We start from the raw sequence: 15,623 nt of genomic DNA on the forward strand, positions 1-15,623 counted from the left end.
GTATGCCATACTCTGTCATCATCATCATCCAAACCTCCTTTCCTACTCTGGAAGGTACGATCATGGGAGTGGTGTGGGGGCAAAAACCAGGTAGCTGGATTTGCACATCACTCCACAGTGGGGAACTCAATCACACTCATACAAAGTCCTGGCTGATACTATTATTTCTCTAAATATCTTCTGTACAAATAAAACAACAGTCTGTTCCTTGGGGAAGGCTGGACTCAGTGCCCTTGAGACAGAAAACTTCAAATTTAAGCCCAAGGTCTCAGTAAGGGTATAACCTAAGGCCATTACATGACCTGTCCTTACTACTTGGTGGCACACTGGTGTGCTGAAGCTACATAACATCCAGTATCAATGTTAACTGCCATAACCATGTGAAAAAAGCACTGCACATACATACATGACTAAGACCTTCAAAACATTAATGCAAACACAGCTACTTTACTGAATAACTGGCACTGTAGAAAAGACGGGACAAAAATTATCTTCCGACAGTCAATATAATATGATTTGTACTTTAGATTCATCAACTATTGTCAGAGGAATTATATATTCATTTCCAATAACATTACACAGCCAATAGTGAGACTATCATGCACAGAGGGGATACATATCCGTGTCAAGATGTGCTTAATGTTTCCAAGTCCCATGAATTATTCAAATGGTGGAGTTATACTTACACATGGGAAGCTTTTTATTAGCAAGCACACCATTCTTGGCCTGACCTGGATTCCTCTTCCATCAAGAAAAGAAACAGAAGGTACCAGAAGAGGATACTGGACAAGTTGGGCAGAACTATTATTGTATCCAATAAAGAACATCTCCAAATGTGGGTACAAATTTTCCTGAAGCAAGATGGCTCTTTCACCAACCACAATGTTTACTATGGTGAGTCAGTGGCAGCACAGCCATACTATGAGATCTGTGGATGACCCACTGGAGGGAAATGAGTTTTAGATACTATATTTTAAAAAGTTTTTTGTATCATGATCAACTGTGAAAGGATACCAGTGGTAGTGATAAAACCTTAAAGTGATAGTGTCACATTTCATCATGTTTCATCTATAGCCAGGGATTCAACTATAAGAATAAAAACATCTTCAAATAAGTTCTCATTATATGTCATGGGTGTGTTTCACTATATCAACTTTTTTCACAAACTGGTCATGTAGTTAACTTGGGGAAACTGGCAAACTATTACTACGGTATGCATTTAAAGGGAACAAAATTTCTTTCTCCTCTTTCTCTCACTTTTTCCCCTCTCCCACTTTCTCTAACCCTAATCCTGATGCTTCCCTCCCTCTTTTCATCCCTCCCCACACCTCCACATCACCCACCCCTTCCTTTCCCCATTACTGAGAATATACTGTATATAAATGCATGTGTTCCCCACCTATTCATCACTGATATTGGTCCAGCTTTTTGGAATATGGGTCAAATTCAAGGTGTCTTTACTTTTGCACCCCTGGTATTTTGCTGAGCTATCTATAATGTCATCAACATACAGTGGAGTCTCTTTTATCCGAAAATCATGGAACTTTCAAAGTTTCGTTTAATCGATTTTTTTGGATAAAAGATACTATAATAGTATGTAGGATACAAGGGAACACTGTACTCACCCATCAGCCATTTCTGGCGACATCTAGCCCACCACCACCACCAGTACCCCAAAAGCCACTCAACAAAACACTTAATACACTGTAGTAACTACATTTGTAACTGCACTTTTGTAACTGTAATAGAAACTGTCAACTTAAATCTTCACTCAAATAAACTTGAATAAACCTTCACCAAAAAGGCAAAACAATTATGTAATTCACTGTATGCCATTCAAACAAACAGTCTTAAACCTAATTGTTTTTTTGTATTTTCTGTTTCCTTATTCACTAATTTCCACATTATCCACATCATCCAAATCTTCCGAGGTGGTGGATGCAGGTGGGGGAGTGGGCAACTCGCTAGCAGGGGATATACTGTATATGCAACCATAAACTAACGCTAGTGGCGCGAAACAAGCCCGCCGTGTTTGAATCTTTGGATAGATTTCAGATTTTTGCAGCTAATTGAAATGAGAACATTTTAGTAAAACATACAGTTAATGGCATATTACGGTTAAAAGAATTTTGGATAAAAGACTCCACTGTACTTGTATATTTACACTATACAGAAGGAAAGACCTACATTTATCATCATCCTTTTCTTCCCCTAGTAAAGGTGGAGTGAAGTAGGCTCCAGAAAGCATGATATATATTTTAAAAAATAAGTAAATAATGAAGTAAATAAAATAATAACCAAGGGACAATAAGGCATCACTATGCCCAGTATACTGGGTCACACTTCTGTTCACTCACCATTCAAGCAAAAACAGACTGGATGGATGGACCGACCAATAGAAAAATATGTCATTTTATTAAACCTACAATTATGGAAATGTAGGCAAGCCCTCAAATTCTGACTGTTTTTGTTAAATCCCAGATGAAAGTAAGATGCACTTGGCTTATCTGCCTCACTGATGAATGCACCCTAAAATGTGGCATGCAGGCTAACCATGTCTTAAGCTCACAACTGTTAATATATGACCATCAGAAATTAAAGGTATACATACAACTTCACTTTCTCAATTTTAACTGTGTATCACCCATTCTTTTATTGACCCATGAGCAGCACTGGGACCTAGGGCTAAGCTGCTTGGTCCCAACATTTATGGTCAAAGTGACCAGTCATTTTTCCCTGACTGGCATTATGGGAACAATATACCTCAATCACCCTTCAGATATAAACCTTTATGGATCACATCTGGTTGCAGCGCCATAACCCGTAAGACCACCAGGCATCCACATATGGTCAAAAAGGTCATTTCTAGTCTTATTCACCTCAAGTATGGTGAGATTAATGGTTGTCACATCTCCTAACTTGAGGTCTGGGTTTTCTTTCAAGCGGCGTTCTTCAGCATCACGGAACCCCAGGAATGAATTGATGATGCGCCGAGCTTTCTCCCCAGCAGTGTTCTCCAAGAACTGTGACCCGTGACCTGGCTGCCCCGGACATGTTACCACCAGTGCTGTAACAGTTGTACTAAGAATTATTCTATGACCTGATCCCAAGTCTTTTTTGGTATGCCTCTTGCAACCCACCACCAATGTTCACACTTCTTGTCTTTCCACACCCAACTGTCATTCTCCATCTTCTCCACATGCCCAACCATCTCAATCTGTCATTCATCACAGCACCAAGAACTCCAGTCCCATCCTTCCTCTCAACTCTTCAGTCATAAACCTAACTCCCCCAGACCTCACACTAATGGATGAACTACACATCCATCTAATCATTGTCATTTCTGTACATGAACCTAGGAATATCCTCTTCCTTTACTGCCCAGGTCTCACTACCATACAGCAGTACACTCCTAACACATGCTGCATACAAAAAAACCCTTAGCATAGAGGGAGAGCCCTCTCAATGTCATGAGAAGCAGCAACTCCCTGAACTTCCACCACCTACTCCTCACCCTTGCCATAGAGCTAGCTCCAGTCCCACCTCCAGCACAGAACATGTCTCCCAAATAATAAAACTCCTCCACACACTCAACAGACTCACCAACAAGATCAATCCTTTCATGCCTGACAATCTCTACCTGCTCTCCCCAACACACTTCATTTATTAATGTCTTCACCACCATCCTCATATTTTTTCCCATCTTGTGACACCAAGATTTGCTGGGTGACAACAGAAATATTACCATCTGCACACCTTTGTACATCATGTACACCAGTCAGATAATTCAATCTTTAAAGTGCTGAATCAATTAAAAATGGATAGAATGGATGTGGAAGTTGTGCAGGTTTGCATGGGAGGAAGGTAGAGTCCCAGAGGATTGGAAGTCAGGTATAATTATTCCCCTGTACAAAGGAAAAGGGGAAAAAGAAGTGTGTAATAATCATAGGGCATTTGTCTTCTTAGTGTAATAGGAAAAGTATATGGTAGGATACTTATTGACAGTTAGGGAAATAACAGAGGAAATAGTTAAAAAGCAGGGAGGTTTTAGGAAGGGAAGAGGTTGTGTAGATCAGATACTCATTCTTAGATCCTTAGTGGAAAAGTTTCTAGAGAAGGGAAAGAAGTTGTATTCAGTCTTCATGGATTTGGAGAAAGCATATGACAGGGTGGATAGAGAAGGATTGCGAAAAGTATTAAGAATATATGGAGTAGATGGGAAGTTGTTTCTGGCCGTGAAGAGTATGTACGAGGGGAATATGGCTGCAACGCGTGTGGATAGTGAACCGAGTGAATTTTTCTATTTGAAGGTTGGGTTGAAACAGGGACATGTCATGTTTCCATGGTTGTTCAATCTGTATATGGATGGGGTTATAAAAGAGATACAAGGTAGGGCAGTGTTTGGAAACTCCCTGTACTGTTGTTTGCACATGATACTGTGTTGTTAAGTGAAGATGAAGGGGAGCTGCAAGGCTTGGTGGATGAGTTTGGGAGAGTGTAAGAAACAGAATGTAACAGTGAATGCAGGGAAGAGTAAAGTTATGGTCTTTGAGAGAAGTGAAGTCAGTGAATGTACAGCGAGGTTGGATGGTAAGGAATTGGAAAATGTGAGTACAGTACGTTTAAGTACTTGGGTAGTGTGATGAGTAATGATGGAAGTTTGGAGGGTGAAATGCTTGAGAGGGTACAACATTTACGAAAGGTTGTTGGTTCTTTGAAAGCAGTGATAAGAAACAGGGAAGTGAGCATGGAAGTGAAAAAGTTTTTACATGACAATATTGTGATACAACTCTAACGTATGGAAGTGAAGCTCGGATGTTGTTGGAAGGACAGAAGTGAAGAGTGAAAGCGGTGGAAATGAGTTTTCTGAGAGAAGCCTGTGGAGTCACATGGAGAGACAGACTGACAAATAAGGTGAAGAAGCACTGGGATGTGGATGTGGATGTGACAGGAAGCGTTAGGAGAAACACACTGAGGTGGTCTGGCCATGTGGAGAAGATGGAGAGTGAGAGACTGATGAGGAGAGTGTATGTGAGTGAGGTGGAGGAGGAAAGGGGGAGGGGGAGGCCAAGGATGAGATGGAGGGGTGTGAGCTGGGAGCAGGGCAGTGAAATGGCAGGGGACAGGGTGACATGGAGGCATTTGTTTGTGACCACCCCATATGGGATTAAGGCGTCTGGCAATAGACAGATAGATAGATCAATTAAAAATGAGCTTTTAAACCTATGTCACTAGGAGAGAACCATGAAAAAAATAAAAACATCACTGGAATGAAGGATTTAATGTACTGGATTGTAGAAGCTTCGCCTCAGGCTCCTACGCCTCAGACGGACTGACATGAGACTGGGTGTTTTAAGCCACGTCTCTCTAAAGAAACCATTTATATTTCATGTTTGCCAGACCTTTTCAGTTTAGGAGCAACTTTTCAAACTGGATGGGTTCAATATAACCTTCATTAAGCTTTTCAGAACTGCAGATCCATCTTTGGCTGAATAAAATCATGTGGTAGTGCACTGATCACAATGAAAAACTCCATCATCAGACTACCTATCTATCTATCTATTGCCAGACGCCTCAATCTCATTCGGGGTGGCCACAAACAAATCGCCTCCACGTCACCCAGTACCCTGTCATTTCACTGCCCCGCTCCCAACTCACACCCTCCTCTCTCATATACCTCTCCACCCCATTGCTCCATCTCATCCTCAGCCTCCCCCTCCCTCCTCCCCCCTCCACCTCACTCACATACACTCTCTTCATCAGTCTTTCACCCTCCATCCTCTCCACATGGCCAAACCACATCAGTGTATTCCTCCTAAAGCTTCCCATCACATCCACATCCACACCACAACACTCCTTTATATCCTCATTTGTCAGCCTGTCTCTCCATGTGACTCCACAGGCTCCTCTTAAATAACTCATTTCCACTGCTCTCACTCTTGACTTGTGTCCTTCCAACAATGTCCAAGCTTCACTTCCGTATGTTAGAGTTGGTATCACAATACTGTCATGTAGTAACTTTTTCACTTCCATGCTCACTTCCCTGTTTCTTATCACTGCTTTCAAGGAACCAGCAACCTTTCTTCCCTGCTGTACCCTTTCAAGCACTTCACCCCCCAAACCTCCATCCTTACTCATCACACTACCCAAGTACTTAAACGTACTCACATTTTCCAATTCCTCACCATCCAACCTTGCTGTACATTCACTGACTTCACCTCTTTCAAAGACCATCACTTTACTCTTCCCAATATTCACCTTTAGATTCCGTTTCTTACACACTCTCACAAACTCATCCACCAAGCCTTGCACCTCTCCTTTGTCTTCACTCAACAACACAGTATCATCTGCAAACAACAGTACAGGGAGTTTCCAAACACTACCCTCTCTCACCAGGGCCACTCCAACATCCACTACCCTATCTTGTACCTCTTTTATTACCCCATCCATGTACAGATTGAACAACCATGGAGACATGACACATCCCTGTTTCAACCCAACCTTCAAAGAGAAAAATTCACTCAGTTCACCATCCACATGCACTGCAGCCTTAGCACCATCATACATACTCTTCACAGCATTCAACAAATTCCCATCTACTCCATATATTCTTAATACTTTCCACAATCCTTGTCTATCCACCCTGTCATATGCTTTCTCCAAATCCATTAAAGCTGCATACAACTTCTTTCCCTTCTCTAGAAACTTTTCCACTAAAGATCTAAGAATGAGTATCTGATCTACACAACCTCTTCCCTTCCTAAAGCCTCCCTGTTCTTCTCCAACTAATTTCTCTGTTCTTTCTCTAACTCTGTCTATAAGTATCCTACCACAAACTTTCCTATTATACTAAGAAGACAAATGCCCGTATGATTACCACACACTTCTTTTTCCCCTTTTCCTTTGTACAAGGGAATAATTATACCTGCCTTCCAATCCTCTGGGACTACCTTCCTCCCAGGCCAATCTGCACATCTTCCACATCCATTCTACTACTATCTCTCCCCCATACGGTACTTCAGCATGTCACCACACACTCCATCAATTCCTGGGGCTTTCCCCAATTTAACTTTCTTCATTGCTTCCACAACTTCTATCCTACTGATTTCTTCCTGTCTTCTCACCTCCCTCCTTCTCCCAGCCATTCCCCAGCCACTTATACTCGCATTACTTCCATCCTCTATGTTCAACAATTCCTTAAAGTGTTCTCTCCATCTGCTCACTTTTTCTCCCTTCTCCACTAGTAATCTACCATTTTTATCTTTCACTCCCCTGCTAACTTCACTTCCACCCTGTCTTACTCTTTTAACCTCTTTCCAGAACATTTTCTTACAGTCCCTCCACTTTACACTCAAGTTCCTTCCAAATTCCTCATCCACTCTCTTCTTACTCTCTCTTACTAATCTTTTCACCTCTCTCTTTCTTTCTACATATAACTCTCTCTTCCGCCTCTCAACTTCTTCCACGCCCCTATTTCTCATCCATTCATTGTATGCTTTCTTCTTTTGTGCCACAGCCTGTCTCACCTCTTCATTCCACCACTCTGTTCCTTGCACACCCCTCCGTCTTCTCTTCATCCCACACACCACACCACATGCTGCACATGTTTCTTCTGTAAATATCCTGCACACACCTTTATTATTTATTATCATTGGACCTGTGAAGAGAATGGAGAATGAAAGACTGACTAAGAGGGTGTATGTAGGTGAGGTGGAGGGAGGGAGAGGGAGAGGTAGACCGAGGATGAGGTGGAGGGATGGAGTTGAGAGGTATATAAGGGAGGGGGGGGTGAGTTGGGGGGAGGGTAGTCAAATGGTGGGTGACAGAGCGACTTGGAGGCGTTTTGTCTGCGGCCACCCTTTGTGGGATTAGGGCGTCGGGCTATAGATAGATAGATCCTTTATGAGTGTGTTGTCCCTGATGATTGGCTGAAGAGTGTAATTGTAAATGGGTATAAAGGGAAGGGTGATGCCCTGGAAAGAGGAAATTATAGAGGTAAAAAGCTTTTAGATCAGATAATGAAGGTAATGGAGAGAGTTTTACAAGGTATGATTAGAGAAAGAGTGAATATTGATGAGATGTAGTCTGGGTTTATGCCAGGTAGGGGGACCACTGATGCTATATTCATTGTTCAACAGCTTCAGGAAAAATATATTGGTAGGAGAAGGGATCTTTATTTTGTTTTTGTTGATTTGGAAAAGGCCTTTGACAGAGTCCCTAAAGAGGTGGTGAAGTGGGCAATGAGAAAGCTTGGCTTGGAGCAGTGGCTGGTTAGGGTGGTTATGGCTATGTATGTGGGTGCTCACACACAGGTAAGAGTGAATGGAGATTTGAGTGATGAGTTTTCCGTGAATGATGGTGTGCATCAGGGGTCAGTCTTGAGTCCCATGTTGTTTATCATGGTACTTGAAGCCCTTTCACGTGACATTAGAAACGGACTCCCGTGGGACTTGTTGTATGCTGATGATTTGGTGTTGATTGCAGAGAACGAAAGGGAGGTGGAGGAAAGGTTTAGGAAGTGGAGAGATGGTATGGGGCACAAGGGTTTAAGGGTAAATGCAGATAAAACAAAAGTGATGATATCTAGGGTTGGTGGCGGTACTGTCAAAGACGAGAGAGAGTGGCCATGTGCAGTTTGCCACAAGGACGTGGGAAGTAATTCCATCTTGTGCGGTGTGTGTGATAAATGGGTGCATAAGAGATGTAGTGGTATCAGAGGTAGACTGCGAGATAATGCTGATTTTATGTGTACGGCGTGTCGGGGTGAGCAGGTGGAGATTGTCAGACGTGAAAGGATTGAACTTGCTGGTGAATCTCTTGAGTGAGTGGAAGAGTTTTGTTATTTGGGAGACATGTTGTGTGCTGGAGGTGGGGCTGGAGCTAGCTCTGTGGCTAGAGTGAGAAGTGGTTGGAAGAAGTTCAGGGAGCTCTTGCCTCTCCTGACATTGAGAGGACTCTCCCTACGTGCTAAGGGGTCTTTGTATGTAGCATGTGTTAGGAGTGTAATGCTGTATGGTAGTGAGACCTGGGCAGTGAAGGAGGAAGATATTCGCCGGCTCAGACGTACAGAAATGACAATGATTAGGTGGATGTGCAGTGCGTCCCTGCGTCCAAGGCCTGGAGGGGCTGGGTTTACGATGGAAGAGTTGAGAGGTAGGATGGGACTGGAGTGTATTGGTGTTGTGATGAGGAGGGGTAGATTGAGATGGTTTGGACATGTGGAGAGGATGGGGGATGATAATTGGGCGAGGAAGGTGAGAAGTGTTAATATTGGGGGTGGGGTTATAAGTGGCAGGCAGAGAAAGACATGGGACAAGGTCATTAAGTATGACCTCAGGGTTAAGGGACTGAACAGGGAGGCTGCAATGGATCGTGCAGCGTGGAGAGCTGCCTTTAGGTGACCAAGGCCGACACATGCAAGGATGTTGGAGCCTTTAAAAACGAAAATGAAACACCTTCCATGTCCCCCATCTGCTCCAATTCATATTCGCCCAATCGTTCCTGAAGGGGTTAAATCTTGGAGTCTGTACAGTTAGCATCAAAAGTCCTGTAGCCTCTCCTGCCTCTCTCCACAAAATTAAAAAATTAGTGTGCTGGACCTGCACCAAATGATGCTTCTGAAATGGGTTTGAGGCCAAATGAAGTCAGAATTGCTGGTTGCTGCAGTTTTACACAATGATTTTCAAAGCGCATAGGGAGAAAAGAAGGAGAGGTGACAGAACTTTTGAAGCTGACTGTAGATCTCAAGAGAGGAAAGAACAGAATCCAGTGTTTTTAGTGACTCACAACAAATGCTGCGCTGGCCGTAGAAGGCAGTCATGGCGTTGGTGGGGTTGGAGTATCCTTCATCCAGTGCCAGGCCAACTTGAAGCCTCTTGAACAAATCCATCTCCACCAGCTTACCCATTCCATTCAGCCCACCAACCTCCTCCTCTACAACACAAAATACACTACACTGAATTACATCATCACATTCATCACTATTATTATCATCATCATCATCGCTTGTTGTCATAATCATCACAATCATCATCATTAATGTCATCATCAACATTGTCAGCATTTCTTGTCAATCATCACCATTAATATCATCATCAACACTGTCATCATTTGTTGTCATAATCATAACCATTAATATCATCATATCATTTGTTGTCAAAATCATCATCATTATTATCATCATCGTCATCATCATTTGTTGTCATAATTACCATCGTTATCACCATAACCCTCTGCTGACCTATTCCATCCACACCTCCAACTTTTCTCTATTAAAAAAAAAAATACAATAAACACAAAATCATCATCATCATCATCACCATCATCATCATTCCACCCTCTGATTACCAATTTAGTCTAGTCCTCCAATCTCATTTTCTACAAGACAAAATACAGTAAACAGAAAAATCATCATCATCATCATCATTATTCTCTCTCCCACATATAAGGTGAGAGGAATCCAGAAACAAGAAGAAGAAAGTACTCTGGGAGAACTATAATCAGAATTTCACTCTCATGGTAGTTCCTCCCAGAGTCAACAGCAGTACTACCAAGAATGTGCATCATACCGTAGCGTAATAAAAAAAATTACCTGTCATCATTCCACTACTACCAATACCCTGTAGTCTGATTTTTCAGTCTCCCAAAATCTACAATATCAACTGCAAGGAAAAAGTTTCAATGTTTTGGCACAGATATGGAGTAGACGGGATGTTGCTGAAGGCCATGAAGAGTATGTATGAGGGTGCTAAGGCTTCAGTGCGTGTGGATAGTGAACTGAGTAACTTTTTCTATTTGAAGGTTGGATTGAAACAAGAATGTGTCATGTCTCCACGGTTGTTCAATCTGTATGTGGATCGGGTTATAAAAGAGATACAAGGTAGGGCAGTGGATGTTGGAGTAGTGTTTGGAAACTACCTGTGCTGTTGTTTGCAGACGATACTGAGTTGTAAAGTGAAGATGAAGGGGAGCTGCAAGGCTTAGTGGATGAGTTTGGGAGAGTGTGCATGAAACGGAATCTAAGGGTGAATGTAGGGAAAAGTAAATTTATGGTCTTTGAGAGGAGTGAAGTCAGTGAATGTACAGTGAGAGTGGATGCTGAGGAAATGGAAAATGTGAGTACATTTAAGTACTTGGGTAGTGTGATCAGTAAGAATGGAAGTTTGGAGGGTGAAGTGCATAAAAGAGTACAACAGGGAAGAAAGGTTGCTGGTTTCTTGAAAGCAGTAATAAGAAACAGGGAAGTGAGTATGGAAGTGAAAAAGATACTACATGACAGTATTGTGATACCAATTCTAACGTACGGAAGTGAAGCTTGGACGTTGTTGGAAGGACACAAGTCAAGAGTGAGAGCAGTGAAAATGAGTTATTTGAGAGGAGCATGTGAAGTCACATGGAGAGACAGACTGACAAATGAGGAAGTGAAGAAATGTTGTGATGTGGATGTGATAAGAAGCGTTAGAAGAAACACACTAAGGTGGTTTGGACACGTGGAAAGGATGAAGAGTGAGAGACTGATGAGGAGAGTGTATGTATTTACCTATTTGTAGTATACAGGAATTGAGCAATGCTCGTGTTGTCCTGTCTCCATATCCACATTTATCAAGTCTACCTTTACACACATGAATGTTTTTCTCATGCACCACCTCTTTGTCTAAGTCGTTCCAAATATTTAAGAATATACCTAATTGTGATATACACGGAATGTACTATGCTCGTGGGTTTCCGTCGCTGTTTCTCAGTAAGTCGAATTTAACTTTAAACTCGTTTAAGTTTTTAGACTGGACGATCTCTTTGTCCAGGCTATTCCATAAGTCTATACTTCTGTAAGGAAAGCTATATTTCTTGATATCCTTCAAGCAGCTTGACTTTTTCAATTTCATTCCATGTCCTCTTGTTGCTCTCTTATCCCATACAAACAGATCTTCTTTGTCAATTTTATCTACTCCCACCATGGTCCTGAACACCGCAATCATGTCTCCCCTCTTTCTCCTTTTCTCTAACGAAGGCAAATCCAGTTTTTCCAGCCTCTCTCTGTATGACAGGTCTGTCAGACTGGGGACCATCTTGGTTGCTGTTCTTTGTATTCTCTCAATCTTGTTTATATCTTTCTTTTTGTGTGGGGACCACACTACCGCTGCATATTCTAACCTGGGGCGGATCATGGCCACTATCAATTTTTTCATCATTTCCTCATCCATATAATGAAATGCTACTCTTATGTTAGTCAAGAGCTTATACGTCTCTCCAACTATCTTGTTAATGTGCTTTTCTGGTGACAAACTATCTTGGACCAGCACTCCCAAATCTTTCTCTTCTCTCCTTTTTGTGATTAATTCATTACCCAAAAAATAATTCAGTGATGGTCTCATGGTACTTTTACCCATTTCCAATATTTTACATTTCTTTACATTAAATTTCATTTCCCACGTCCGGCTCCAATTGTGTATCCTATCCAAATCCTCCTGCAGTATTTTACAATCCTCCTCAACCTCTATCTTCCTCAAGATCTTTACATCATCAGCAAACAGACTCGCATAACTGTTCACTCCATCTACCATATCATTTACGTAAATCAGGAACATTACTGGCGCCAACACTGAGCCTTGAGGGACTCCACTTGTTACTTCCCTCCATCCAGACATCTTTTCCTTTATTACTGTCCTCATTTGTCTGTCTCTCAAAAAGTCTCTCATCCATTCCAGAAGTTTCCCCTTTAGTCCTCCTATATATTCTAGTTTCCACATTAGTCTCTTATGAGGTACCTTGTCAAAGGCCTTCTCTAAGTCTAAGTACACACAATCCACCCAACCATCTCTCTCCTGTACCACATCAATCGCTCTTGAGTAAAAGCTCAACAAGTTTGAAGCACATGACCTTCCACTTCTGAATCCAAACTGACATTCAGCCAAAATATTCATCTCTTCCAGATATTTTATCCATCTGTCTTTCAGGATTCTCTCACACAATTTTGCGACCATGCTGGTCAGAGACACTGGTCTATAATTCAGGGGTTCTTCCCTGTTTCCTCCCTTGTAAATTGGTGGAGGGGGAGAGAGGGAGGGGGAGGCCAAGGATGAGATGGAGGGATGGAATGGAGAGGTATATGAGTGAGGGGAGTGTGAGCTGGCAGCAGGGCAATGAAATGGCGGGGGACAGGGCGACATGGAGGCGATTTGTTTGTGGCCACCCCTTACAGGATTAAGGCATCTGGCAATAGATTTTGGCATATGTCCTTGACTTATAATGAGGGCTGCCTGTATGGTGTATTAAAATCAAAGAATGACACTATATATGAAAAAATTTCTTTCAATTGTTATGATATTCCTCTATACACACAACTTCCCTTACAGCCAAACCTCAACCGCCAAGCTGGGGTAAAAACCTCACGAGCTATGTTTCACTTCTTCTACTTGTCACTTCCCTTGTTTTGCTCAACACTATGAAGCTGAGAGAATCTTGGTACATTTCTCTGCTCACACATGATTCTCATAATGACGTGCCATGCAAGAACGTGAAGGACATACCTATGTGAGAAGAAATAACCCAGTAGGACAACAGGTTAAAATACCATCCCTGACTGTACCACTCTGCTACACTGGCCTCCCTCAACAATTTTCTTTTCATCCTATACTACTCTATCAGTACAATACAGCAGCAGACAGGATAAACATGTATAATTTTTGTGAGACCAAGTTTTGCTCAAAGTTTCTCCCTGGTGGTTCATTCATCTTCACCTGGTGAAGATTTTTGTCATTTTCGTGGCCTTGTTTTCATAGCTTTATGGCAGAATAAGACAGCATTACAGCTCTACATGCCTGCCACAGCACTTCACTGTGACTACCACCATATTCTAATGATAATTTGTTACAGACCAGCATTGAAGACAAAGAGATACCAATTTGTTATCAAGGTAAAGCAGATAAAGTGTAACAGCTGAAGTGAAAATAATGGTTCCTATGAGTTCTGAAGACAAATACAAACTATCTGGGTACCTGTGCTATGTACCAGTACCTGTAAATATAAAAACTGTACTACACAAGTATTTGGATATTATTTACCTGTATAAAAAATAAAAAAAAAAAAAAAAGGCTACTACACAATCAAATTTGTGGGTATCTCTTACTTCTGTCTATGGGTGACTCTAAACTGAGTCACAAGCCAAATAGTTTCCTGTAAACAAGGAAACAATTTACTACACTGGGTGGTAACCATATAACCAGCTTATGGCGTCTGATGGTTTAGTGGGTAATTACGGCGCTCCGGCCGGATTGGGCCTCTGCAGGTTTATATCCAAGGGATGGTTGGGGTTTATTGCCCATGTAATGCCACTCAGGGATGAGTGAGGCTGGTCACTCTCATCTTAAATGTCAGGACCAACTCACCTAGCCCCGGGCTCCTATGCTCCTCATGGAGCAACACTGGGTTAGATGATGATGGTGATCAGCATCACCATCATATAAATGTAACAAACTATTATACTGTCAAATTCTCTCTCCCTGTCTCTCTCAACACTATCACTATTTCAATGGTCACTGCACTTCTGAATGCCTGCTTGCATCCTTCCGCCATCACAGTGGACACACAGTACCAGTTTAGCAACCCACTCTCACACCTGTACCGTATAACTCTTAAAACAAAACACACATACCTACATAAAAATGATGCCAAGTTTTCTCTTAGAACACAAGTTAACCAGTACACCATCTGTCACATCCACAACTGGTCCACTCTTTTACTGTCCATCTCCTCCAGTCTTTTATATGCAATGTGTCCAGACATCTCAAAATGAACAGATCTCATTAGTGCATTTACAGTTTCTTTAGAAAGTGACAGTTTCTGCAGGCTTTCAGGCTTTGGTTCTTTCTTTTTTGCATAAAGAAACCAGTGATGTATGATTTAGATTTATGGAAAAAAAAAAAAAGAGGGGGGGGGCAGAAGAGCCTTGAATAAACATTATCAACATTCAGCTTTCCATAAAAGTTAAAATTGTGTGTATTTACCTATTTGTATTTACCTATTTGTAGTATACAGGAATTGAGCAATGCTCGTGTTGTCCTGTCTCCATATCCACATTTATCAAGTCTACCTTTACACACATGAATGTTTTTCTCATGCACCACCTCTTTGTCTAAGTCGTTCCAAATATTTAAGTATTTACCTAATATACCTAATTGTGATATACACGGAATGTACTATGCTCGTGGGTTTCCGTCGCTGTTTCTCAGTAAGTCGAATTTAGCTTTAAACTCATTTAAGTTTTTAGACTGGACGATCTCTTTGTCCAGGCTATTCCATAAGTCTATACTTCTGTAAGGAAAGCTATATTTCTTGATATCCTTCAAGCAGCTTGACTTTTTCAATTTCATTCCATGTCCTCTTGTTGCTCTCTTATCCCATACAAACAGATCTTCTTTGTCAATTTTATCTACTCCCACCATGGTCCTGAACACCGCAATCATGTCTCCCCTCTTTCTCCTTTTCTCTAACGAAGGCAAATCCAGTTTTTCCAGTCTCTCTCTGTATGACAGGTCTGTCAGACTGGGGACCATCTTGGTTGCTGTTCTTTGTATTCTCTCAATCTTGTTTATATCTTTCTTTTTGTGTAGAGACCACACTACCGC

At 41.7% G+C, this 15,623-nt stretch overlaps 1 protein-coding gene across 1 annotated transcript in view; it reads right to left on the bottom strand.

Annotated features, from left to right (window-relative positions):
• LOC145398645 (aminoacylase-1A-like) overlaps positions 1-15,623 on the bottom strand; it is a 66,312-nt gene that overhangs the window by 24,366 nt on the left and 26,323 nt on the right. The window contains exons 4-5 of the mRNA XM_080271450.1: positions 9,787-9,933; positions 2,880-3,067 (exon numbers count right to left, since the gene is read on the bottom strand). Of these exons, the coding sequence (XP_080127576.1) occupies positions 2,880-3,067; positions 9,787-9,933 (335 nt within the window). The remainder of the gene's footprint in view (positions 1-2,879; positions 3,068-9,786; positions 9,934-15,623) is intronic.

This window comes from Coenobita brevimanus, chromosome 46 (genome assembly GCF_032717465.1).
Source record: "Coenobita brevimanus isolate Jiangsu-jjx chromosome 46, ASM3271746v2, whole genome shotgun sequence".
NCBI lineage: Eukaryota > Metazoa > Arthropoda > Malacostraca > Decapoda > Coenobitidae > Coenobita > Coenobita brevimanus.